The 25532-nt window shown below is 39.8% G+C and overlaps 1 protein-coding gene across 6 annotated transcripts in view; it reads right to left on the bottom strand.

The window, feature by feature from the left end:
- NYAP2 (neuronal tyrosine-phosphorylated phosphoinositide-3-kinase adaptor 2) overlaps positions 1-25532 on the bottom strand; it is a 143393-nt gene that overhangs the window by 23524 nt on the left and 94337 nt on the right. For all 6 annotated transcript variants that reach the window (XR_003992747.1, XM_030495543.1, XM_030495544.1 and 3 more), the window contains 2 exons: positions 15745-15957; positions 7039-7142 (listed from right to left, as the gene is read on the bottom strand). Coding sequence is in view for 5 of the 6 variants with exons in the window: in XM_030495543.1 (XP_030351403.1) it covers positions 7039-7142; positions 15745-15957 (317 nt within the window). In the remaining variant the exon portion in view is untranslated. The remainder of the gene's footprint in view (positions 1-7038; positions 7143-15744; positions 15958-25532) is intronic.

Here is a 25532-nt window from a genome sequence, read left to right as displayed (position 1 = left end):
CATGCGCAGAGCAGGAATGATCCCTGCCAGCTTCCCATGACTGACAGAGCTGGTTAAATGAGGAGGATAAATTACTAGGTTATCTGAGGTAACAGACATAGAGCAGCTCTGTGGTCACTGAGGGCTCAGCTCAGTGAATCCCCTTTGCAGGCACCTCTCTTCATACAACCCATGGGAAACCTGTATTATACTCCTGATTTAGACATCTCAGATGTAGGTAGGATAGATCTCAGCTGAAGAATACAGTTGGTCCTTCTATGACTCTTTCATTATTTAGCTACCTAAACACAAATTTAAGGAGCCAACTTGTACCTAAAATTCTTGCCTATCAAGGTACATACTCAAATGCATTCAAATGCATTCACTTCATTTGGTACAAGAAAACAAGTACATGGTCTTGAATGGGAGGCCTTTCCCCTTTGCTATATTATATTCAGATAAATCATAAAATAAATAAAAGTTCTCCTCAATTTTGGAAGGTAATAGTTCATCCACAGTTGGGCCTTCTGTCTCATGTTCACTGATGGGGCTGTATGGGAGAATTAAAATGCCATCTCAACTTGCTGGGGGCTCAGGCAGGTACCAGGCAAGTAATGAACTGAAAAAATAAGCCACAAAAACTGTCAGTGCTGATTCTGATGTATTTTCTAGCTTTTTCTTCATTCCTTCAATGCAAGTTGAAAATCCTTAATTCATAGCTGTCCAAATATCTTCATTGCCTTCTCTGAGTTATTCCTTCTAATCTCAGCATGGTTTCTAGATTTCACTTTGATCATCACTGTAAAGTTGAAATCTTCTTTCCTTACTTAAATTGGAGCTAGATATCCCTGCCTGGTCCTCCCCACAAGAAGATACCAGACCTTAAGAGGCATGCAACCTTCAGAAGTAAGATAGCATACCTTAAGGAGTGAACAGTGAAGGGCAGTGCTGTCTTCCTGCTGAAAAGCCAGTAACTAACAGGCAGCATGAAGAGAGGCTGCGCATTTGCAGATAAAGTACTCAGTTTTGTGGAAATCTGTTTGAAAATAGGCTCTGCTTTGCAGAAAAGCTCAAATATCACACTGTAACTACCAGGAATTTTGTTTTCAAAGCATGTATTTCCTTTCAGATCGTGGATCTTCATTACAAACATGCACTGCTGTGCTGCTATGCAGCTTAATATGTGTGTTTTTCCAGCAGCTATCTGCATCTTAATGAAAACAAACTTCACGTTGCAAAACTCATTTGCAGCAAAAAATCTGGAGTTAGTTATATTGGCTCCTTTATGTTAAAATGGAAACTAGTGGGTTTTTGGTGTGCTGAAGATTACATCGGAGAAGCCTGGCAGTGACCTAGAGGTGATTTTACGTACATTAGAAACACGGATGCAAGATGCTCTGCTCTCCAGCAGTGGGACTTCCACCGTGCAGGTTGCTTGAAACGTTTTCTTCTTTCGTGACAGACATGCTCAGTGCCCAGGCACCCTTTATGCAACAGGGGTTTTTGAGTCCATCGATAGAGCATAATCCTTTGTTACCCTGAGGTGAAGATGTGGAAAATGACAGGCTGTAGGTAAACATCACTGGATCACAGTCATGCCCGTGACTCCAAATCCTGCTTGCTTTACATAAGCGAACAATTTTGTTCCTGTCCCTTGTTATGACTGAGCCTTGACCACTGCAGGGTGAAACACCTGACCATGCCTGCTGCAGGAGTCTCAGGCGCCAGCACAGAGGCTCCAGCAATATGGGTGATGAGATATTTATTGGGGCATCCTTGGACCATATTTATTCTACTTTATAAACCTCACATGGTGGTTAATTTCTACTGTTTTCTGTCCACCTGGATGGCTACAAATGACTGGTACTTGTTTTCATTTCCATATAAAGGCCAAATTCAGACATACTTTCACTATTTCTAATGTTATTCACACATTTCTTATCTCTAACTTCCTAGAACATTTTTCCATTCCCTGCAAGCTCTCTGCTAATATTGGAGAATCTTTCTAGGATCACAGAATTATAGACTTACTTAGACTGGAAAAGACCCTTAAGATCATCAAGTCCAACCTAGCACTGCCAAGTCCACTACTAAACCATGTCACGCACCACATCTACAGGTCTTTTAAATACCTCCAGGGATGGTGACTCAACCACTTCCCTGAGCAGCCTGGTCCAATGACTGAAAACCCTTTCCATGAAGAATTTTTTTCTAATATCCAATCTAAACCTCCCGTGGCACAACTTGAGGACGTTTCCTCTTGTCCTACCTATTGTTTGTTACATGGGAGAAGTGATTGACACCTACCTCACTACAGCCTCCTTTCAGGCAGTTGTAGAGAGCAGTAAGGTCTCCCCTGAGCCTCCTTTTCTCCAGGTTAAACAACCCCAGTTTCCTCAGGTGCTCCTCCTGAAACCCTTCACCAGCTTTGTTGCCCTTCTTTGGACATGCTCCATCACCTTGATCTCTTTCTTGTTGTGAGGGTCCCAAAACTGATCACAGTATTTGAGGTGCAGCCTCACCAGTGCTGAGCACAGGGAGACAATCACTCCCCTAGTTCTGCTGGCCACATTATTTCTCACTATCAATGCTCCTGCCCAACTTGGTATTGTCTGCAAACTTACTGAGGGTGCACTCAATCCCCTCATCCAGATAATTGATAGCGATATTAAACAGAACTAAGCCCTAGGGAACACCTCTTGTGACTGGCTGCCAACTGGATTTAAACTGCATTCGCCATCACTCTTTGGGCTCAGCCATCCAGCCAGTTTTTTACCCAGTGAACGGTATTCCCATCCAAGCCATGAGCAGCCAGTTTCTCCAGGAGAATGCTGTGGGAAATATGTTAAAGGCTTCACTAAAGTCTAGGTAGACAACATCCGCAGCCTTCCCCTCATCCACTAAGCAGGTCTCCTTGTCATAGAAGGATATCAGGTTAGTCAAGCAGGGCCTGCCTTTCATAAACCGATGCTGACTGGGCCTGTTCACCTGGTTGTCCTGTATGTGACACATGACAGCACTCAAGATTATCTGCTCCATAACATTCACCAGCACTCAGGTCAGGCTGACAGACCTGTAGTTCCCCAGATCCTCCTGCTGGCCCTTCCTGTAGATGGGTATCACATTTGCTAACTTCCAGTCAACTGGGATCTCCCTGGTAGACAGGACTGCCAATAAATGACGGAAAGTGGCTCAGTGAGCACTTCCACCAGCTCCCTCAGTACCCTTGGGTGGATCCCATCCTGCCCCATAGACCTGTGTGTGCCCAAGTGGTGTAGCAGGCCACTGACCATTTCCCATTGGATTATGGGTGCTTCATTCTGCTGCCTATCATCCAGCTCAGGGGGCTGGGTACCCAGAGAATAACTGCTCTTACCATTAAAGACTGAGGTAAAGAACGCATTGAGTATCTCAGCTTTTTCCTCATCCTTTGTCACTATGTTTCCCCCCGCATCCAATAAAGGATGGAGATGCTCCTTAACCCTCCCCTTTAGTTTCTAATGTATTTATAGAAACATTTTTTATTCTCCTTTACAGCAGTAGCTGGATTAATTTCTAATTCGGCTTTAGTCCTAATTTTCTCCCTGCATAACCTCATGACATCCTTGTAGTCCTCCTGAGCTGCCTGCCCCTTCTTCCAAAGGTCATAAACTCTCCTTTTTTTCCTTGAGTTCCAGCCAAAGCTCTCTCTCTTTAGCCAGGCCTGTCTTCCCCGCTAGCTCATCTTTTGGCACATGGGGACAGCCTGCTCCCACCCCCTTAAAGTTTCCTTCTTCCTTCCTATCTTTACAAGGCATTACATTCTGTGATACCTAGCACACTTCTCTGCTAGTTACGCTCCTCTCTTTACGATATTTGTGTTAAGATATGTATGTAGGGAATACAGCTATATGACACTTCTGTAGCTCAAATATATCCTATGCATCTGCTACATTACACTTCCAAGCTCCACACTTAACTTCCTCAGCTACTTTCTTCGTTTCTTAAACTTTGTCCTTACACAATCAACAACTTCAGTTCCGAGATAAACTTCTGTTTACCTTTCAGTTTAAATTGAGTCAATTCACAGCTTCATCCAAGGTTACTTCCTGCAACCAGCTCTTTCAAAATGCTCTCACCATTTACGAGAACTAAGTACAGACTGGCAAGCTCTCTGCCTGGCTCAGCCTGTTGGTAACTGCTGGCTTCTGCTACACTTCAGTATTTTAAAGTGCACTCCATCAGAAACCAGCCACATAATTAACCTCTGTTTGTAAGCTCGCTCTTTTCATTTATAGGTGACCACTATAATGCTTACCATCAATACACCACTAATATGTTCCGTGAATATTAACTGGTTAATCCTCACAATTCTTACACCAATAAACAAACAAGAAAATAAGGCATAGGGGAGTTAAATGTCAATAGATACATAATTAGCTGATATTTGATTGGAATTACAATACACGTTTCCTTAGATCAGACCTATTTTTAATTACCAAGCATCCTCGCCACTTCCTTGAATGATTCTGTACCAAAAAATGATAGGCCATGAGAGCTCAGTTGCAAATATGATTTCTTTTCCACAAATTAAACTTTTGAAAAACATCAGTTTGGGATCCATGAAGATCTGAGAAACTGATTAACAGTAATTGCCCTTTCCCAGGTCTTGTATCCCTGTATAAATGTTAGCGGTGCCCATCTCATCATCAAAGAGGTAGAAAACAGGATGTGTCCTCTTAATCTTTTGCAAAGTCTAACTGCTGATTACGATGTGGTTAAGGAAACCAGTATCAATACAATCAATAGCCAAAGCACATGGAAATAAATACCCTGTATGCCCCAATCTGTCGGATTCAGACTGGCTAACAACCCAGCCATTTCCAAACACATTTCACCTGTCATCGATTATTTGCACATTAGGATAGAAGAGGTGTATAAAGAACAGAATCAAAGTAATGTTTGTATCTGCCATAGAGATAATAAGACTTTTGTAATTCACTGGAATCACGGTCAAATCCACACCTTTAAAAAATTATGCCATCATAATAAATGACAACTTAATAGATGGACAGGAAGAGATTGACAGCTTGAAGGGAAGACTTCAGGGAGAAAAAGCTTTTACCAGTTTTTCTTGTTTTTCATGAAGCCATGTCCATACCATACATTATTAAATTAACAAGATCACCCTCTACAGTCACTTGAAAATTCCTCTTATCTTTGTTCCTTTCTTCTGTATGAAGTGAGGTGGATTTTTCCTCCACAGTTTCAGTGAACTCTGGCTGCAGCTTCTAAAAGCCTCATTATCTCTTCTATCACATCAGCTTCTGCTTTCAAGGCTTATTGTTTAGTTCTTAATATAAACTGAGAGACTAAAATCCCTTCAAAACACCCAAGGTGCCTTTGCCACTAAGTAACCAGCAAAGCACCATGTCTGCCATAAGACCCATTTAATCAAAAATCATATACTACATGAACACTGAGACACTCAAAACCTTTGGAAGTACAATTACCCTAATTTCTTCCTTAGAAGGAACACTTGACATGGTATTTAAATAGGCTGTCATTTTGAGTCTCCATTATGGATTTGATATTCTTCTGTAAAATACGCTTTAAAAACATGCAAGGTTCTGTTAGCCATTGTGTCCAGCAGGGCTCAGAAGTAATACAATAGCATCAGTTTTGCAGATTAAAGAATTTTAACTTATATGGACTAGGCTACAGAAATATAACCTTATTAACAAGTAGTTGGCTGTCTGGATTGAGTAAATCAACCTTACTCTTCTGGTCTCTACTTTGGTCAAGACCTCCTAGAAGCAACTCACCAAGCTACAAACAACCTAAGTATGTGATTATTGCAAAGCAGGCCTCAAGAAGTTTTACACTCGAATCTCACTGAAATTCAATAGGATTTTAGGGTCTAATTCCCTGAAAGCCAATTGAAAATGTTCCATCTAAATAAGGGTGTTTGTTTGCATACATATATGTATTCATACATATACACATATATGCCTGTCTCTGTGCATACACATACACAGTGATGTGTAGGCACGTACTTGTACATGTACACAGAAGTGACACAATACTGGAGTGCTTTGAGCTTGACAGAAGGCATTCACATTATGTTCAAGTGAAACCTCTTCTCTCAATTGCTGCTCTCAGCAGTTAGTTCTGTCAAACTAATAATACCGGTCTGCGCAGCAAAATGATACAATATCAGTATTAGCATATAAAATAAAGGTAAGTATAGGTTTCCCATGTCTTTATTTCTTTTCCATTTTCTCACTATTGGAGAAATTTGCCAAACCCAAACACTTTCATTTCTTTCTCAAGGGTCTATGTGGCATTTTTGGTTTTGATGAGGGAAAAAAAAAGTACCTCTGCTTAAGATATGAGGAGACATTACTCCTTTGATTTGGTTTTTGATTCCTAACAGTACACAATAAATATAACTACAGTGGACTATTTAATAGTCCTACAAAAGCATTACATGGCCTATAGCTGGAGGGAGTCTAGCTGCCTTAACTAAACAAAATAACTTGCTGTAAGAGCAGTTTTCAGGACAGTGATAAATCACAGTGTAATACAATCATGCACTAAGCTCAAAACAAATGTGAGACTGGCACAAATATTAAAATACAACTGGGCAGAAGTCAGGTATGTACAAGTCATTGACAAACATTGGTGCAAGTGCTTTAGACATTTAAAAGAAATTTACATAAAAACATAGATTAAATTTATCAAAGTTTGATAAATTTTAAAGACGGTAAAAAGATACAGAAAACATGAAAAAATTAAAACCCCAGCCAATTCATACAGTACAGTTTTACTACATTTATATTACAGAATGAAGACAGGAAAGGATACAGAGAATTAAGAGCAAAGAAAATTCGACTAGCTGTGGCCAGTGGAATTTGATTGCCAATGAGAGATGCGCACACACAGATGCACGCACACGCACAGAAAACAAAGACAAAACCCAAAAAAATCATTTACTGTAACAAATGACAGACACAGAGGTGAGAAACATTTGGCATGTTGCAGCACATGAAGTCATTCACGATTGGCTAACGATGGTACCTGGCTCGGCTGAAGATCACTGGCTTGCCTGAGCGGAGTAACGGATGGAGGAGGCACACCTGATGTGGATGCAGACCGACCTAATCTGCAACTTGCTTTCGGCTCTGTGAAGGAAGAGAGAAAAAAATACACCGGTGAACAGGAGGTGGGTGACTGCTGCAGTGAACTGAAACAGGGTGGGCCTAGGTTCCCCTTGGAACAGAGACTCCAGGCTTGGTTTATAGTTAAAGTCTTGGGTATTTGGCTGAATCACGAACAGAAGCTGAGATCAGAAAGAAGAGGGTTAAGACAAAACCCATCCCATGTCCTGGCCTCTTTCCTTTCTTCTACCATCTCTGAAGCTTAAGTACAGAGCAGAAAGCACCAGACAGACAGGAAGCATAAAAAGGAAGCCTTCTTGTTGCTCCCCCCCCACCCCTCCTTTTTCTAGTCCTCATAAAATACAGCAGCGATTAAAAGAGTTACAGTGACTTCTGGTTTCATCTGTCCATCCCAGAGCTGAGGGAGATGGTAGCCTGAAGACTGATTATGCTGAAAGCAAGCATGAAATGCCAGAAAATGAAGTAGGGAATGTATAAAAGTGGCGAGGATACCGCTGCACTTGGGGATTTGGAAAGACTCCAAAAAACAACCTTGGAAATCTAACGCTAATGGCAGTGAATTAAGAGACAAAAAGTAGAGAGAAAGGAGAGAAATCAGAACATCAACAGTGGCAAATTCTGACGCCAGTTCCTCAGAATCAAGACGATTACAGAAGTGGAGGTTGTCTTGAGAGAAAGCTCCATTCCAGAGAGAAATTACAGTTATTTCATTTTCCTTCTGCTGTTGTACATGGAGACATTTCTCAGAAGGATCCTCACTGGTTTCCAGGGCAGGTTACCACTGTTAACATACTAACATGCAGGTGACCATACATCTCAGGAGTCCTGGATGAAGGTTTTTGTATCTGAGTCATGCTGACACCAGTGTGCTACTCTACTGTTCAACGCCCCACATCTATTCTAGAAGAAACTGTCTTTTCCTGAGAAATGCGTCTGCCTGTTTCTGTTCAAGAAAAATATTTGTCCCTACATTTCCTGTTAATGGCCAATGGAACATGTCTCAAACCATGACTTCTGGCTCAGATGAATGTGTTCATTCTCCACATGTTTTATAAGCCTCCCAACCCTGCACCTGTCTTTTCTATTTAGTGGGCAAACACTGAGAACAAGGACATTTGCACTCAGCAGACACACTTTGTATAATAATAGACTCTCAATTTTACCTCTGATAGTACTGCCTTACCATGAATAACAAGTAAATATAATAATACCATGCCTCCTTGCAGTGGGTTTAAAGAATTCCTCCTATGCAATCTTATGTTTTCAAGATGTGAGGAAGGACCTATGCCTTGTGCAATCCTGATTTAGTAAGTTTGCTTTTGAAGCATGTTTTTTCTAACATAACTTTTGCTTGTGTCTCTCTGAAATGTATTTTCTCGTGCCTCATTTACACTGCTGCTTAGTCTGTGTTTGTTCTATACTAATATCTGTATTTCCTATGTGCCTCTCTAGTATCATCACTAGCCACTGGTTGGGCCATTGTTTGAAAGGAATAAGATGTCTGTCACTAACACATACTTAAGGTCACTTGGCACATCTTGGAAACTTGAGGGCAGCTGGCATGTTATGCCACCTACCAGTAACATGCTGAAATGTGTTCTTCCAATCTCACTAATGCTTTTTCATTATCACCTTAAATGCTTATTTTCCTAGGATGTTTCAGAATTCAATAGGATATGGAGAAGAGCTATCCACTTAAGCTGGAGCACTCAGACCAATGAAAGCATCTGTATGGGTGAATATTCAACTAAATATTAATAGGTTGGTTAACATCCAGCTGGCTGAGCAGCAAAAATATTTATGCTGTTTGACAAATACATTATTCAATTCACTCATTCCTAGTCAGTCTGTAAACACACCATGAGTCAACACGGCAATAAGCATGCAGAAAGGAGCAGACTGATCTCCCCCATAACCTTGCATTTTGTACATAATCTGTTGTTTTGCTTCTTTTTTTTTTTGGACTCAGACAGTTATTCTGAAGGTTTGATTAGATTTGTTTTTGTTCTGATTTCACACTATGTGCCAGATCTCTGAATGTTTCTTTCAGTAATACAGATATAATAATGGACCTCATGTTTGTTCCTTCCTGGAATTTTGTTGGGGTTGTAGAGAGGATAAAAATTTAGGGGTTTTTTTGGTTGTTTTTCCCTACTGCTAAATAGAAACTCTGTTATTGCTCTGACAAGCAAAATATGACACCAAGCATGTAAAATACTCCAAGACACTGTCTGCCATTGCTTCTGAATTGTTTTCTTTGCTTTGGGAAAGCAGAGAGAAGTGTCATAATTTCCAATTTGGATATACATGCAACAACAAGAGATTACCTTGCCAAAGAGACTCCTTTCATCAGGCATCAAAGAAATAAAACCTATCACACACAGATGAAGTATTAGTTCCTTTATCTCCCTGTAATACATGTTACAGTATTAAGGAAACTATTGCGATTTCCATGGTGATCCTCACCAAGAGAGGCTCCAGAGACAGCTCCATGTAGCTTCTTGTCAAGTTTAGGAAGTTGGGTTATGCAGTGAACGGGGGATGGGATTTTTTGGTTTTGTTTTTTTTTAATTGCCATTCCATTGGTCTCAGTGGGAATATTTTTAGACCAAATAAATATTCTACTGTAATTAATGCTTTGAGTAACATCTTCACGCTGCATACTACTGTGGGGAAAAAATACCCATAAAATGTTGCATAAGCGATGCCCAGCTCACTACTCTGCATTCTGCAGTACATTATTTTTCAGCTCTGGACAGCTTATTCACTGTACTGAGGCTAACTGGATTTTGATCACTTTGAAATAATAATGATCACTGGAAATAACTTCTGCTTTGGGCTATCTAAAAAGTAGTAAGAGGTCTTCTATGTCCACCATCCAGTCATTTTCAGTATCTTTACCTCTGGATTTTCATGTTTTAAATGGTCATTTCAGCTTTTCTGCAAGGCCTGCATATTGATATCAATTCTGGTTCTGGAATGAAAATGGGATTTCCTATTTACCACTGAGAATCTTGAAGGAGGAACAACAACTGCCAGCAAATCTCAGGGATGGTTTCTAGTGCTTAATTCATGTTTCTCTCATGTGGATGATATTGAGACAGCTCAGTCTTAACATCTGAAATGAGTAGTCTTGAGACTTCTTGGGAAGTCCCCTTTGTGACAGTAACACATGGTGTGGAGCTGCGTTTTATCAGCCAGCCTCATAAGCACATAGGGGAGGCTGTAGAATCTGTCTTCTGAGGAACACCCATCAGCTCAGAGCCTACGATAATGCAAGCTAAAATACATCTAGCTCCATACTGATAAAGTTAGCACAGCACCCCATCACTTCATTGTGTGGGTGGATCCTCTGGTTCTAAATCAAACCTGCCTGAAGGAGGGTTACAGAGACTCCACTCCAAACACAGGCCCTGTCTGCATCCACAGCTAGGGGCCTTTTGGCACTGCTATATGCCACTCAAAGGCTGACAAGAGCTAACAGCCTGCTGCCAAGCGAGGGAACTCATAGGCATATGTCTAAGTGCTTTACTGGACTGGGGCCAGGGGATGCAGTGCACTTGAGTAGCCATTAGAGATGCCTGTTGCAATCAACGGACAGCATGAGGTTTAAATTCAGCAGATTGTTCGGGGTAGCTAGAAAGCTGCATAACATATTTAGTTCTGTTCTGCACAAAAATGTTCATAAGATTTGGTGGCTATATCTAACTGATGAAACTTTGGGGGTATTATTTTGCACAGCTTCAAATGACTCATCCCTCACCAGGTGCCCAAACCACCTCCAGGAGCCAGGTGCAGATGCAGTGTAACGTTAGTAGGGGATAGCAGGTCAGCTGTGTCTCAGTCCTCCGCTATATCACCCACAGCAGCCACAGTACTCCCAACAATGTTAGTGCTTGGGACCACAGTGCCCCAGCATGAAGTAAACCCGCACATGTGGTCACCTGCAATGGGACCAGCACTACTGGACTCCTAGATTTAAGCTGAGTCCTGACAATGCCAGGAAGATTACACATGGGCATAAGCAAGCAAACAGCCCCAAAGGAGAGCATTAGGGATGAGAATTTTAGTAGAGACTGCCAAACACAGAAATACAGGCTTTCCAATCGCAAATAGGATTGCCTTAAAACTGTGATCTTAATTATGTATTTAAGCACTCACATAAATGACTTTGTCTTCTGAAAGTGCAAGTGCTGTCATCGTAACTAAAGATGTACAGGCTTGGCTGGTTGTGTTTGGGGCAGGGGGTGTTGGATTTTCCTCAATAAAGCACAGTGCTGAAATGCAACAAGATTTTATGGAAATATTTTCGATCAGTTTTGTATCAGTGTGTTATGGTTTTCTATATTCTCCAGAAATACAACAGCTCTGCATGATTTTTATTTTTGGATCTTAACAGGAAGAGTTCTTTTATTCATCCAAGGAAGCCTTCATTCTGCCTATCCGAATCTTAATTCAAAAAAATACTCTGGCTGTCACTTACATTGGAGAAGCTTCTTATCCTGTCACAGTCTCTTCTTTGCACATGAAAAGAGAAATATTGCTTATTTGCTACAGCTGCCAAGAAGCACATTTTGAATTAAACAAGGCAATGTGACAGGCTGAGAGCAATCACATGCAAAAAGAAAGAAAAAACAAAAAGAGAAAAAAGAAAACATGCATACTGGAAAAATGAATTGCACCTATTATCGTCGTGCTGGTCTGGCCATGTTGGTTTCCTAAAAAGAGATGAGTAAGCTGAAATGTAACTTGAAATTCTGAAACCTTAAGGTGGAATAAACTACATAGTAGTCCGTCTCTTAAAAGTATTTAGGACTTCACCTGCAGAAACCAATAGCACAGGAGCATGTCAAACGGAACTGTTTCCACAAAGGGAGCACTGAACCTGTAGAACTCGCTACTGGTAGATATTCATAGGTCAAAAGTTTAGCAGGTCTCAAAACCAAGTCAGTTACTGATAAAAAAAACATGTCCGTATTAGATGGGGTATGTTTTAAATTAAGATTTGTTATGAATTGTCATATCTCAGGTCTATGTCAATGACTGAGGCAATGAGGAAAGGAATAATCATGTCCTGCTGGCAATGTTTTTTCCTTAAAATTTATTGCTATTTTTCTCTGAAGCTTCTGGAATGGGCTACTGTGTCGAGGCTCTGAACCAATAGGACAGTTGTGTATTATTCCAACTAGTTGTAACACCACTGCTAGAGAGCAGTGTGCACTTCTACAGTCAGGCTCTGCGACTGTGTGATCCTACACCCCGGAGATCACAAACTTGGCTCACACTGCACTGGCTTGATGCCCTTAGTGTACAGCTCCCAGTACTACTCATTTTATGTTAGGTGACAGGAGTTGCTTGTGTGTAGAGAACACGAATGACCAGCACAGACAAGGTCTGGAAGCATTGCATTCTGGGCTGGACCTTGTTGGGCAGGCTGCCCAGTAACATGTACCTCCAAGCATTACGTTGCTTTCACTTGGAGAATCCTCGAAGATTCAGTAGCACAGTGATACTCTGATATTGCCTGTGAGGAGAAAATTTAGGGGTTCATGGGAGTACTCAGTCCTCTTCAAGTGAAGCAGCCCTAGCTAGGAAGAACTGGTGCTTCAATGCTACTCCCTTTTTGTACCAATGAATGCCTCTTGCACCTTTAGCTTAACTATCCATTACTTTTGCAAATCCACAATGCCAGCCAGTAGTTCCAATGAGGGGTCGGCATTTACTCCCTTCCTGATTATCTACAACGTTTTCAGCTAGAATACTAATGGGTTAGTTGAGTGACAAGCTGATGGTGATTCAAAAACAGGACACAACAGAGTATGAGATTTAAAAGGCAGCGCAGTGCCTGTCTCTAGCAGCAGGTGGCAATGCAAAACGCTTCATGGTTGCAGTTACGAAAAAAAGCAGCAACATTCCAGAAAATACTGTTCAAAGCTCCGGGAGTGAAGTTATCACAGCCTTCTGTTTCACAGATCTCGTCTGGCTGTTTACTGCACTCGCACTGACTTTCCTAAATACCAGAATGCCCTCAAACCACTTACACTGCTTTCCATAAGAAATGATAGGATGCCAGGAAACAGAAAGTGACCTTGACAAATTATACGACAGATGAGAAAACAATCAGGCATTAGTGATACCAATGTGCACCTGACAGGCAAGGCTCATCTCAACAAAATAACCAGAAAGCTCAAAATTCTGTTTGGAGATGACTCATTTCCCATCTGATCTTACCAGCAGGTACAGAACCCACAAAAAATCAGTAATCTCAGTCAGGTATTCACTCAGACTGCTTCAGTTACTAGTAAATCTGTGCCCCAGCAGAGCTGCCTGTTGTGCACACATGAGAAGTCCTTCCACATCCTTTCTCTTTTACAGCAGAGCAATTCAACCCCATTTTCTTTAAATTATTCCAACACTGCCCTAAGAAATGCCTGTAAGAGTGTGAACTAGGAGGTAGGCAGCAAACTGGTGTTTCAAGGCATGTCCATACAAGAAAAGTAGCTTTTTTTTTTTTTTCTTATCTATGATGTTAGAAAGAGAGCAACAGCAATGACAACTGTACTAGGGATTGCCCTGATTTTATTTAGTCCTGTTCTAAACCTAAGTTCTAAATTCCTAGCACAGAATTACTTCATCCCCTTGACTTCAGAAGGCATTTGTATTCATACAGATGTATTAAATTTCTCTTATTGCATTCTGTTACAGTTCTAATTTAATTGCAAAGAATGAACTGTTACAGTTCATGTACAAGTTTGTTGAGAAGAACTGTGTACGGCATTTTGAATGCAGCATTCCACTGATGAAAGGTAAAACATGTTGCTCAGGCAACAGCTAGAGACATAGTGGGACAAATATTCATGGCAGATGAGAGGCAATATTCACCAAATGAAATGTCATAAAAACCGGGGGTAAAGAAAAATCAAAATCAGCTTTCAGATTTTAATCATAAAAAGGAGTCAAAATTCAGCCAATAAAATATTTCCATGATTTTTCTTTGACAGTTCTAGCTATGTAAGACAAAGTCACAGTTTAACTAAATCAAGGCATGATTCAACAATTATTACAGTTTGCTGATGCCAAATGAAGATTGAGGCCAACATGTTTTGTCTGCTTCTGGAGATCAACCAACTCTTTGAAATAAAACTGATGCAGGAAGGTTGGATAGAAGTGCTACATTTTGCTAAGAACTTACTCTTTAATTTCCATTCTCTTCTACTCTGTTCCATACTGTCATTTTGCAGAACTGAAAACGCTGGTACACACCTTTGGTCTAATTAGCAGACGTCCCGGTACTTTGATGTGATACCTTTAAACCCACTCTTTTACCTGCATTAGCACAGATGACGCTCTAATACACTGGGAACAGATCTTTTAACAAAGCTATGAGCTAATCTGGAAAATTCCTACCTACCAGGACGCTTTGTGAGAACAGGCAAGCAAGCAAAAGGCAGAAACACCCAAATAATCTGTGCTAGAGTCATGAGATTTGCAGAAAAGTAACTTCTGCTGCCCCAGGAAGAACTGTTTGGGGGATTTGTAGAAAGAAAAGCTGGACTATACAATTGCTGCAAATGATACATCACATCAGCAAAGCCTGTTCAAGTTATATACTGAGTTTCAGGTGTCACTTCCAGCAATGCAGAGAAAACATGAGTCCCATTGCCACACAGGAAAGCATTCCCCTGCGTGAGAGGCAAGCATGTCTGCTAGCTCAGCGCTGTGAAGACTCATCTCTGCCACTGACTGGCCAGCAGATCTCCTGTGCAGGAATAATTTCTTGTTTGACTGGCTCATTCAGGGACTTATGCTTACTGAACATTGACCATAAGGCTTCAGTATTACATATGCCAATTGTTTCTAAAATGGGTATTTTTCAGAATCTAACCAATAAGCAATGAAATTGCTCTTTTAAGAGAACTGTCGAATCTCAAAAGACTCCAATGCACTGCTTATGCTAGAGCTATACATACCTGATCTGTATCATTCACATATCAGTTCTGCTTGTCTTAGTCAATTTATAAACAAGGCTGCATTATTTTTCAAGGTTTATAGCAATTCACTAATTTATGTATATAAAATTTGATTAATAAAATCGCCGAATTTGTGTGACTTCTGAAGGTATGAATTTGACACTTCTGAAATCCATTGTCACTTTTCTAGAAATTTTTTACAAACATAAAGGAAAGGTTGCCTGTATCCACTCACTGTGCATATCAGTAAGACAGCCTTGTTTCTGCACAGCGTGGTTTTGTTACTGTATGCGATATCTGAATTTATAAACTTCTCTCTGAGGTGCCATCCTGGGGGTGTCTTTGCCACAGAGTCCCTTTTCAATGCCAAGTGGAATTCCTTACTTCTTTTAAAATAGATGAGCAGCAAGTTAACATGCATATATTACCTGCCACCATCCCAATCTTGTTCCAGTACAGAGCGCGAGCGAACAGCACAACGCTTACTAGTGCAGCAGACAACGGACAGGGCAGATTCTAGAATATTTTTGGAAGTCTAAGGAATTTGCATGCTTACCTACATCTGTGTATCTCTAGAGATCCTTCAGCTCACAAAGAGATTCATGAGATCTTCCCTGCTCTGCTACTTGACGTACCTGAGCTGTTGCTTCCAGCCAACATGGTTGGGCTGACAGAGGATCTCCCCAGCCTGCTGGACACTACAGGCGGGCCTGGCGTTCCATCCCATTCCTGAGCTTTCCCTGGCTCCCTAGAGGAAGCTGTCCCGTGATGGCCTCCCCTCTCTTTGTTTTCCAGCTTTGGTAGTGGTTCAGTGCTGTGACTTCTGATCTTCAGCTCATCCAGCGGTTCTACAAAATACACAAGTGCACATTTCGTTATAGAGTGTCTGTTAATTACTCACATCATGTAACAATTTTTTGCTCAATATTCCATATATACCAATCATAAATCTTTTAAGGGCATTTTTTAGCACAATTTCACTGTCTAGCTGTAAAACCTACAGTTTATGTAGGTTTTAAGATACTTTTTAGTTATCAAAAACATAAAGCAGCAAATGGGAAAAATGTTATTTTTCTGTTACAACTTCTATATGCCAGGAAAATATTTTTGAAAAGGGTATCCTACAAAATTATGCTTTTATTAACAATTTATGGAAACACCTGAATTCTTTTCAGCTGTCATTTCACTGGGAACAAATTCTTCTTCAGGCACTTTTTAAGGAAGCTCTCTCCTAAGGCAGTATTGTGCAAGCAACATATCTGTACTCCTCATAAGCTCTAATAAAAAGCACACAATCCACAGAACTGTCCAGTGTTAATATTTTGGGTGTGCCCAGCACCATAACCTGCAGAATAAAATTTCATTTGGTTGGAAAATCCTTGGAATCAGAAAACGACTTTCTGCTTGCAGCACCATGAGTCAATCTAAGAAGGAGAAATTTAAAACACAATTGAATGATTTTTCAAGTGAAGTAGCAATGTCTGCTTTCTTCATGGCTGGTGATCTTCTGTTCTTTTCTCAAGACCCTCATTTCTTTTCTTGCAGGTTGAGCAATGCATGGAGAAACAATTCATTCCTGATCTTTTCCTTCTGTAGCTGTTCAAAATTCACATGAAAAACTAGACACAGAAGAAAAATTAGATTGCTTTCAGTCATAACAGCTAATTACTGTGCTAGTCTGTTATTCAAAGCTTGTTAAACTGTTTGCCTCCTTTTAGCAAAAAAAGCCCCACAAGTCCCTCTGAGTTTGGAATTTTAGGCCTCTTATTTAAGCCCAAAGACATCCTTAGGTAATACACTCAGTTCTCACCATTCAGGTTTATAAATCAAACCCCTGATGTACCTTAATTTCTGTATGTCTCTACAGTCTTGGAATTCACATTTGATAGAGATGGGCAATCTTCCCTTGGGACCTATCTTTTTGTGGCTACAGGCACCATTACAAGATTTGGGAGAGCCAAGCAAAGGAAAATCACCAGAAGCCATTCGCAGGCAGGAGATGACAAGCGCTTCCCAGGGAAGTTACATGGAAATGGCAGTGGCCTGGCTCTGCAGGACTGCCGGAGATGCAATACAAAATTTGCCCCAGCAACCACTTCCTGTCCCAATTATTCCTATGGCCAGGAACTGGGACTATCGGTTACTCCTCAGACGATACAATCCCAGAAAAAGAACCACAATCAAACCAGTCTGTCTGTGGCTCAAAACCCCCCACACTGTTTACCCTTGCTACAGCAAACAGAGGAAGACACCATATTAGATATCTATATAGTATGGTAGAGACCCCCCCTATGCACAACTGTAACAAAATCTCATGTTGTTTTGAGTTCTTCAACATTCCAGTCTGCAGATGAACTTGATGAGCAACAGCACAGTCAGCTTGAAGTTCCCTTTATGAAACGTCATACAGGAAACATGTAAAAAAACCCAACTGGATATGCAGTGCCATATATGACGATTAGTGTATTTCATGAACTGCTATCAATTAATAGTAAAAATTAATGTTGAGGATATCATACCTGTCAGGATTTTTTTTTTTTTTTTAATAGACACAGTAATAACACTCCACAGAAAACAGAAAAACAACCCCAGTGTAGCAAGTCTCATAAATGGGATTCAGTGACATTTTATGTGACAAAGTCCTTCAAAAATCAAACCTCTTCCTTCAACTTTTAGATCACTTACCTACTGTAATGTATGCAAAAAGACACTGCAATGAAAATCCAAACTGTCTTTCCTAGTTGGTAACCCCAGCAGGGTACAAGGTTGAGTAACAGTCTGTACCCATATAACACAACATCTGCCTTTTAGGGACCTTTGCTACATAATGTCTGTAACATAGCTCTTCCTACGACTGCACAGAGAGACTTGCTAATACAAAGGGCTGTGCACAGAAATGTAGAGCTCAAATTATAACCACATTTGAACTGTTTAAGTTATCAACAAAAAAATCTCTTACATTTTTTCTTAGCACTGATCTACCAAAAATAATAATGTACTTTTTCCCATAACAGATACATACAACCATATCTGATTTTTTTCTTTACACCAGTAACATTCACTTCTTTAAGATAATACTTATCTGGGAAACGGAAAGATATTAACAAAGTTTCAAAATTCTTTGGAAATGCACACAATCCTCTTTCCCACCAATACAGGATGCTGTCTAGATTGCAGCTTTTCCTCTCCAGCAAAACAAGAGAAAGGCAAAAGAATAGAACTTTAAAACAGTCAGAATCGGGCCCTGTAAGTGCCCCACCAACTTAATGCATCATTCAATAGATTTAACTTACTATGTTATTCAGCTGCTACTGGAAATTCTGTGATTACCTCAGTTAAAACCTTCTCTGCATGTGCCTCATTGACACTACTTGAACACCACCCCTTGAAATTTCACACACTCATGCAGTCAGCCCTTAGCTGCAGTGGAAACACTCTGCTTGAGCATGGACTTAAAGATTTATCCACTTCAGTTTACTTAACAGAGAAGCATTTGTACTTGTTGCCTGATAAAAATGATTTGTGCATTCTTAGTTCTGTTATCAGCTGAATCAAAGTACAGCAGTTCTCTGCAACCAGCTGGAAACTATGGAAATATTCAGACTAAATAAAGATTTGGCTTATAGTCTACTTCTTTATAAGGTGTAGAAAATCAGTTTTCAGCTGGCTGTCTAGACTTCGTAAATTTACATTCCACTATCCTTTCTTGGGGATTTTCAGTTCTCAGTTTATCTGAAAAGTAATATATCTTAAAAATGAAAAGCAGATTGGATCAGATTATAATGTCATGCAACCCATCCCAGAGCCTGAATCATTATTATTTGGTGGTCACTATCAGCAACATTGATACACAGTCAGAAAAACAACATGTCAGTGTTCTGCATAGTTTTCTGTGATATTACTTTCCTGCTCACTTGTGAATACATTAAAAAAAAAAAAAAAAAAAAGCCTCACTTTGGCTCAAATATTTTGGGGAGGATTTTAGAATAATTTCAGTTTCCTTAATAAATGACAATGGGAATCATACTTGAATTCAATTAAAAAAAACATAAAAATAAATCACTGTGCTAGTTCTTGCTTGACTGAAAGAGTAGCTCAGTTCTAATGTGCCCATGACAGCTCCAGAAATTCAGAACGCTCCTCTCCCAGGTCACAGCACATTACTGGGACCTTTTGCTGATCGTCCCAGTCACTTGCATATTTTCATACTGTCAATTACTCTCCGCAGCAAATGCAGCTCCACGGAACAAGCTCAGTGGCACCAATTATTTTGTCTCATCAAAGCACATTCATTGCTCCGGATTTTTGCTCCTGCAGTCGGGCACGAGGCATTGGCAGAAAACAGAACACGTGTGTAGCTGCCAGCTATGGTTACCTATGGGGTGGTGACCTTCTCATTGACTGAAAATCAAACCACTATATTTTAAACAGGGTAACCTTTTCTAAAAGCTACAGAAGGATTTAAATGGCCACTTTACCCACATTGATCCCATACTGATACATGAACTCTGACCAGTCATATATTTATTTTGCTGAAAGGTAGCAGTAGCTGCTGCACAGCTTTTTTTATTTATTTTTTATTTGAGAAGTGTGGAAACACAGATGGCATCTAAGTTACCTCATGCTGTTAAAAACCTTCATTTGGAGTTAGGAGATACCGAAGCTCAGTGTTATGCTGGGAGCTTCCTCAATCGTATGATGGCCACAGGCAAATCTTTTCACAGTCAAGTGCTGTATTTTGAAAGCTGAAATTATTATGGAAAGCATCTTTATTGTTCAATAATTCGTAAGCCAAAACAGTACATAAAAATGTAAATTTCAAGAAATAATTCACTGCTTTAAATATTTATGGATACAGTTGATTGAACTGCCATAAAAGCGTTCAAATGTTTCAAGCACTTCCAGGTGTCATTGTATTTCAATATTCAAAGATATGCATTTTTCTTATTTATTTCACCTGACTCTCAGGTTTTCCATTTCAAGGATAAGGTGGTGGCTAAATTCTCTTAGACTGAATATATTTTACAAATAATTGACATGTACAATTTCCCCTCTGTGGAAGATTCCCCTAATAGCTGCACACTGGGCAAGGCTGGCACCTGAGCGGTGGTAGGGGAAAAATCATAAATACTAAAGAAAGTGGGAAACAGACTGAGTCAGTCAGCTATAACTTTGACCAAAGCAGACTGAAAAACACAGCTATGGAAAACATCCTACCTAAAAAGCTATGGTCTGCCACTCTGCTCTTAAGCACAAATGAATTTCAGGTCCTGGTGGCTTCTTAGTGTAATGCTAAAGTGATAAACAGCAGAACCTTTGCAAGAGCTTGGGTTTTTTGGGGGCAGAAAGGAAAGCAATTGAGTTAAGGAACCTAAAATGAGGGTTACTCTCTGCCATCTCTCTCAGCTGTGAGCTGAAATGTATAAGCTAATCATCCATGCATTATTCATTTACTCTTTTTTCTGTGTGTTTGTAATAAACCTAAATAAATAATACATCACTCTAGGCAGAACTTGCATACTGTGAGAATCAAATGGTACTACTCACAGGGTCTAAAATTCAGCATATGCATACAGGTGTAAAACAAAGTAAGTCACTTGGGATGGGGTTTAGATGGGAATCAGGACTCCTGATCTCCTCCAGCCCTGACAGGTCAGACCTCACCTTGTATGGCTGCAAGGTGGGCAAGAGGATAGAGCATCCCCAATGGTACACCTGGCCATCAGGAAGGGTGGAGACGTGGGATTAGACTGCAGCCAGCAAGTGTGTGAGAAGATCAGAGCAACCAGAGACAGGCTTCAGCTCCTACCCTCTTATGTGGCACAGAGCTGCTGGGCTGGCAGCAGCCCTGCTCAGTGAGCTGGGTCTAACCCTCGGTCCTGACCAGGGGAATCGCGAGGCACAGCTCCACTAGTGTCCCCCTATAATGCCAGCATGAATGCAACATGTGCCCGTCTGCTACAGACTGACTGCTTCCATGGACATTGGATGTAGAGCAACACTAAGCTCTTGAGGGAATCCCACAGTTTCTTCTTTCTGCACACCTGGGCTTTTTATTTACCTTTATTACACATTTTAAAATCGGAGCTGCCTTTTAATGGCTTTCTTGTTGTATGGTGGTTTGTCTGATCTGCACAGCTGTAAATTTATCCCAACCTCTCCCAAACAAAACTAATAGTCTATTAATACTACATGCAAGAAACATGGATAATGCTCAGTGCTTAACCCATTTTTCCCAGAAAATGGGAGTTTATCATACTGCCAGTGAAAGCTGTTTCCTCATCTTTATTAACTATGGTGGTTTGTCTATTCTGAGTTCATCTGCTTGCTAATTAAGCAGAAGTTTGCTTTGCATATCAATTTTTAATACCCCTTTTTTACAGTTAAGTGAGAGTTGCGGCAGCCAGCTTGTTCAATTAGAAGCAGCTCTGACCTAGTTGCATGCAAAATCAATAGAAAGCCTCAAAAAGTCTCATGAACCATCTAACATTTAAGGAGACATGGCTGAAATGCTTCTCAGTGTTCACTAAGCACATGTTTCTGTGAGCAGTGTAGGGTTTGTTTTGTTTTATATGGTGGAATTCAGTGGAGGTCACATCTGTGTGCTACAGACAGCAAAGGGAGGGAAAAGAGGGACTGCTGAAGAAACTCATTTGTTGGTTTTCTGTGTCTATCCCAAAGCTGCTAAGTCAGCAATCCTGGTTAGCAAAACAAGTTAGGAAAACAAAAAGTTCACAATGCAATCAACTGAAGACTAACAAAAGAAGGAATAGATTTTTACCAAAAGATCATACAAAGCTTGAGAATTAAGATATTCAATGAAAATTATGAGGTCTATAATCTGGTTGGAAAAAAAAAAAAATAGACTAGTCTAGACTCAACTAGACTTCTTTAAGTTTCAATAAACTTCAGCTGGCATTATCAGTCACTTAAAAGATGAAGTTTTAAAAATTCTGCATGGTAAGACATACATTTAAACACTGTTTGATGTCCTAGAGTAAGAGAAAAAATCCTCTTGTATATTGACATAAAGGAAAACCTAGTTTTAGTCTTACATAAGGAGATCCATCTGATCCAAGATAATTATATTTTGGCATATATTATAGAAGGGATGACAATATAATACGTCCTGTTTCCAACACGGCCATCGTTACTTCTTAATGATTTTTTCCAATCCTATGCTTGATCTTTCAAGTGTGCCTATTCTGCTGCAGATCACCTCCCAGCCCAATCCTTTGACTGAAAAGGCCATATCTGGAAGATATGCATTGTAGAGATGTATTACCAAAGCAAATAAAAAGCAATGTCCTGGGACTCCCACCATCAAAACAAACAGCATTCTTGGAAGGGATGTTCTTTTGGCACTCTAGTAATAGGTTTGCTATTTACCTCGGACCAGTCACAATTACATAATTAAGCAGAACACTTTATTCTTTGATATTCACTGCATATTTTTCTTTTCCTTTCAGAGCTGGTGATGTTGTGAGTGGGTGACTTGCACTTAGGAGAATCTCAGTAGAAGCCTCTGTGTTACCTCTGTGCACCATTGACTTGAAGAGATGATGGTGCCGACTCTTACTTAACTGCTTTCTTTCCCAACCCTGTTCATTTCACTGCACGTTCATTCTGTTATTTGGGTTCTTAAATATACAGCCTTAATGTTTGAATGAGGAAACGATGGTTTAAGGGGCACTGTGCTTGTCCTAGCACAGTATGGCAAGAAATCAGAAGGCAAGGGTGAGCCAAAAAAGCTAAAATATACAGACACTTTAACAAAAATGTTTTTGTAGAAAGTTCATGACCTTAAGTTTCAAAGCTTCACTTCAAAAATATCAATCTTTCATAGAAGTGCTGACTATATTAAACTTGTCAACATTTTTTTGGTCAAAAAACCCCCCCAAACAGCCTTTGAACTATATCAGCAGTTTGAATGCAAGGGTTTTCCATTGTTTTACCACTTTCATTTCTTCTAAAGTGTTCATTCAGATTCAGCAGTAGATAAGAATCTGTGGTTACTCAGAAAAATGCAGAAATATAACGGACACTGGTTGTGAAAACTGGGGAAAGAAACCCTCACTTTCCTATTTTCATATTAAAAAATCAATTAGAAAGTTGGAGTGAAATTAAAATTTTTACTACTGTTTTAACTACCTTTATGAAAAACATTTTAATTAATGCTTTCCTCTTTATTGACTCCATTAATAAATAAGAAAATGTGCCTTTCATTATTAGAACAAGTGTTCCATTTGTACAGCTGTCCTTTTACCACAATACCTTACCAGTAAAAGGGAAACCTGAAATTGTCTTAACATTGGCCCTACCTCAATTTTGTTCTCAGTTTTACAAAGCCAGGCACAAGCTTACAGGCCTTTCTATGCAGCCTCTGTGCCAAGCTGGGACAGGGTCCCAGGCACTATTTGCTCTGCAAGTTAATGCTTAAGGTTTCTCCCGATTACAGAATGAAACCTGTATGTCATACTGTCTTTCTATGCCTTTTAACAGAGTCAATCATTTTAGGCCTTCCCCACTTTCTTATTATAGGTTTAATTTTGTGAACTGGTTTTACTCTTGCTAGCTAAGCAACTGTTAAGCCATGACAGCACAGACTTCAGATCCTGAGAAATAAGTAGAATTGCAGATGGTCTCATACAGCTCTGGCTGATGCCCGTGCCTGTAAGACGTTAGCATTACTGCTCTTACAACGTGCAGAGCAGCTAGCGTAGCTGGCAGAAGTGTCTCCATATGTGTTACAGCACATATAAATTAAACATAAATTACGCAAACACTGCCCAAGCAGTAAAATAGCTATATATTTCCTGGAAGAAGGTACTTTTTGAGTAATGAATTGAAGTCACACACAAAAATACTGTAATTTCCATCTCCAGCAAAATTAAACACGCAGCTTCTCTTTTTCAGATGAGCAGTTACAAGAACAATAGTTCCCCTTACTCATTCTTAAATGCCAGATAAAGTGCTAATTGCATGTTACTGTTTTAACAAAAAAATAATTATTAGGGATGGATAATTCTGTTCAGAGGAGTAAAAGTAACCTGAACCTTCACATCAAATTGAATGTAAATGAACCTGATTTTTTAATATGCATTATTATCCTGACAATTATTTCCTCAATGTTCCTGTACTTCTCACCTTACCTATACCTGGATGTTTGTACACCCCTACAATTTCATGGTTCAATATTTGAAACCATATTACATGTATAACCCAAATACAGCTATTTCTTACTCTGATTTCTCTTGTTACTGTTAAGACTCCTGAAAGGTCCAAAGAAAACTTAAGGAGTAGCATATCTACCTTTTCTGAGTTAAGAGTCCAAAACTTTTTGTCAGAATATTATGGGTAGGTTAAATAACACACTGACAAAAGTGTGTACCATATTATGTGGTCCATCCATTACTTTTTCTTAGTCTTGATATTATTCACAGCTACATACTGGATACCTAAGTGCCTTGGTTTGCAGAGTGGTTTTGAAAGGAACAGCAACCGAAGACACAGAGAGGACCCCTCTTGCCATCATTTATGATGGAATCCCCTGAAGTGTATCTTATACTTCAAGGACCTTTGGATTGGGCCTTTAATGACAGGGTTTAGGAACTGAGTTCACTCTGCCAGGAATCAAGTCAGACATGCCAGAAAAAAATATATTTCTCAAAAATGGATATATAAACCACTCGGCTCAAGAAATTGTCAGTCTTTTTTACACAGATCAGTAAGGTAAAGGCATTTTAAGAAATATCAAGAGGAGAAATAGAAGTCTGAAGTATTGGAGGATTTTAGAACTGAAGGAGGAAACCTTGTTCTTTTCTTTATTTCTCCCAAAATTGCCACCATCTTCTCTTAAAATCACATAGCTTCTAAGCTAGAGCTATGTCACTGTAAGTACAGATAAGGTATTTAATTAAACTCCATTTTCTGTAAAGATGCAATGACAGCAACTCGAAAGATCATAAAACCAGGTTTCAGATCATAAGCTGGCATGCAAAAGACTTGAGCAGCTCCTCTGGCTGCGATGTAGATATTCCAGTTTCTGGTAAAAAAAATAGCAGATTTTTGTTTGCAATACTGTTTTATCACTCATGATAAATTTTGGGCAAACTGTTATGTTCTGCTCTCTTTGAAACATGCACAGTCCTTGTCTTGGTGGTGGTGGTGTGGTCTCGGGGACTTTGGTTATTCTTCCTAAGCAACACTCTGATCTTCTTCCCTGTGATTTAGTTTTAGCAAATAGACTTAAGTGCTATATCTATACACCTACCTGTGGAACATATCAAATCTGGTTCAAAGTGCTTTATGAATGTCGTGCTTCCTAAAAACAAACAATAAATGTAGGCCTTGCCACTAATGGTCTTTAGTTTTACTTTTAGGATTAAACAAACAAAAATGCACTTGAACCCTAATCCAAAGA

The sequence above is a fragment of the Strigops habroptila genome, chromosome 8 (genome assembly GCF_004027225.2).
Source record: "Strigops habroptila isolate Jane chromosome 8, bStrHab1.2.pri, whole genome shotgun sequence".
Classification (NCBI taxonomy): Eukaryota; Metazoa; Chordata; class Aves; order Psittaciformes; family Psittacidae; genus Strigops; species Strigops habroptila.
This window is presented reverse-complemented; position numbering and strand designations above follow the sequence as displayed.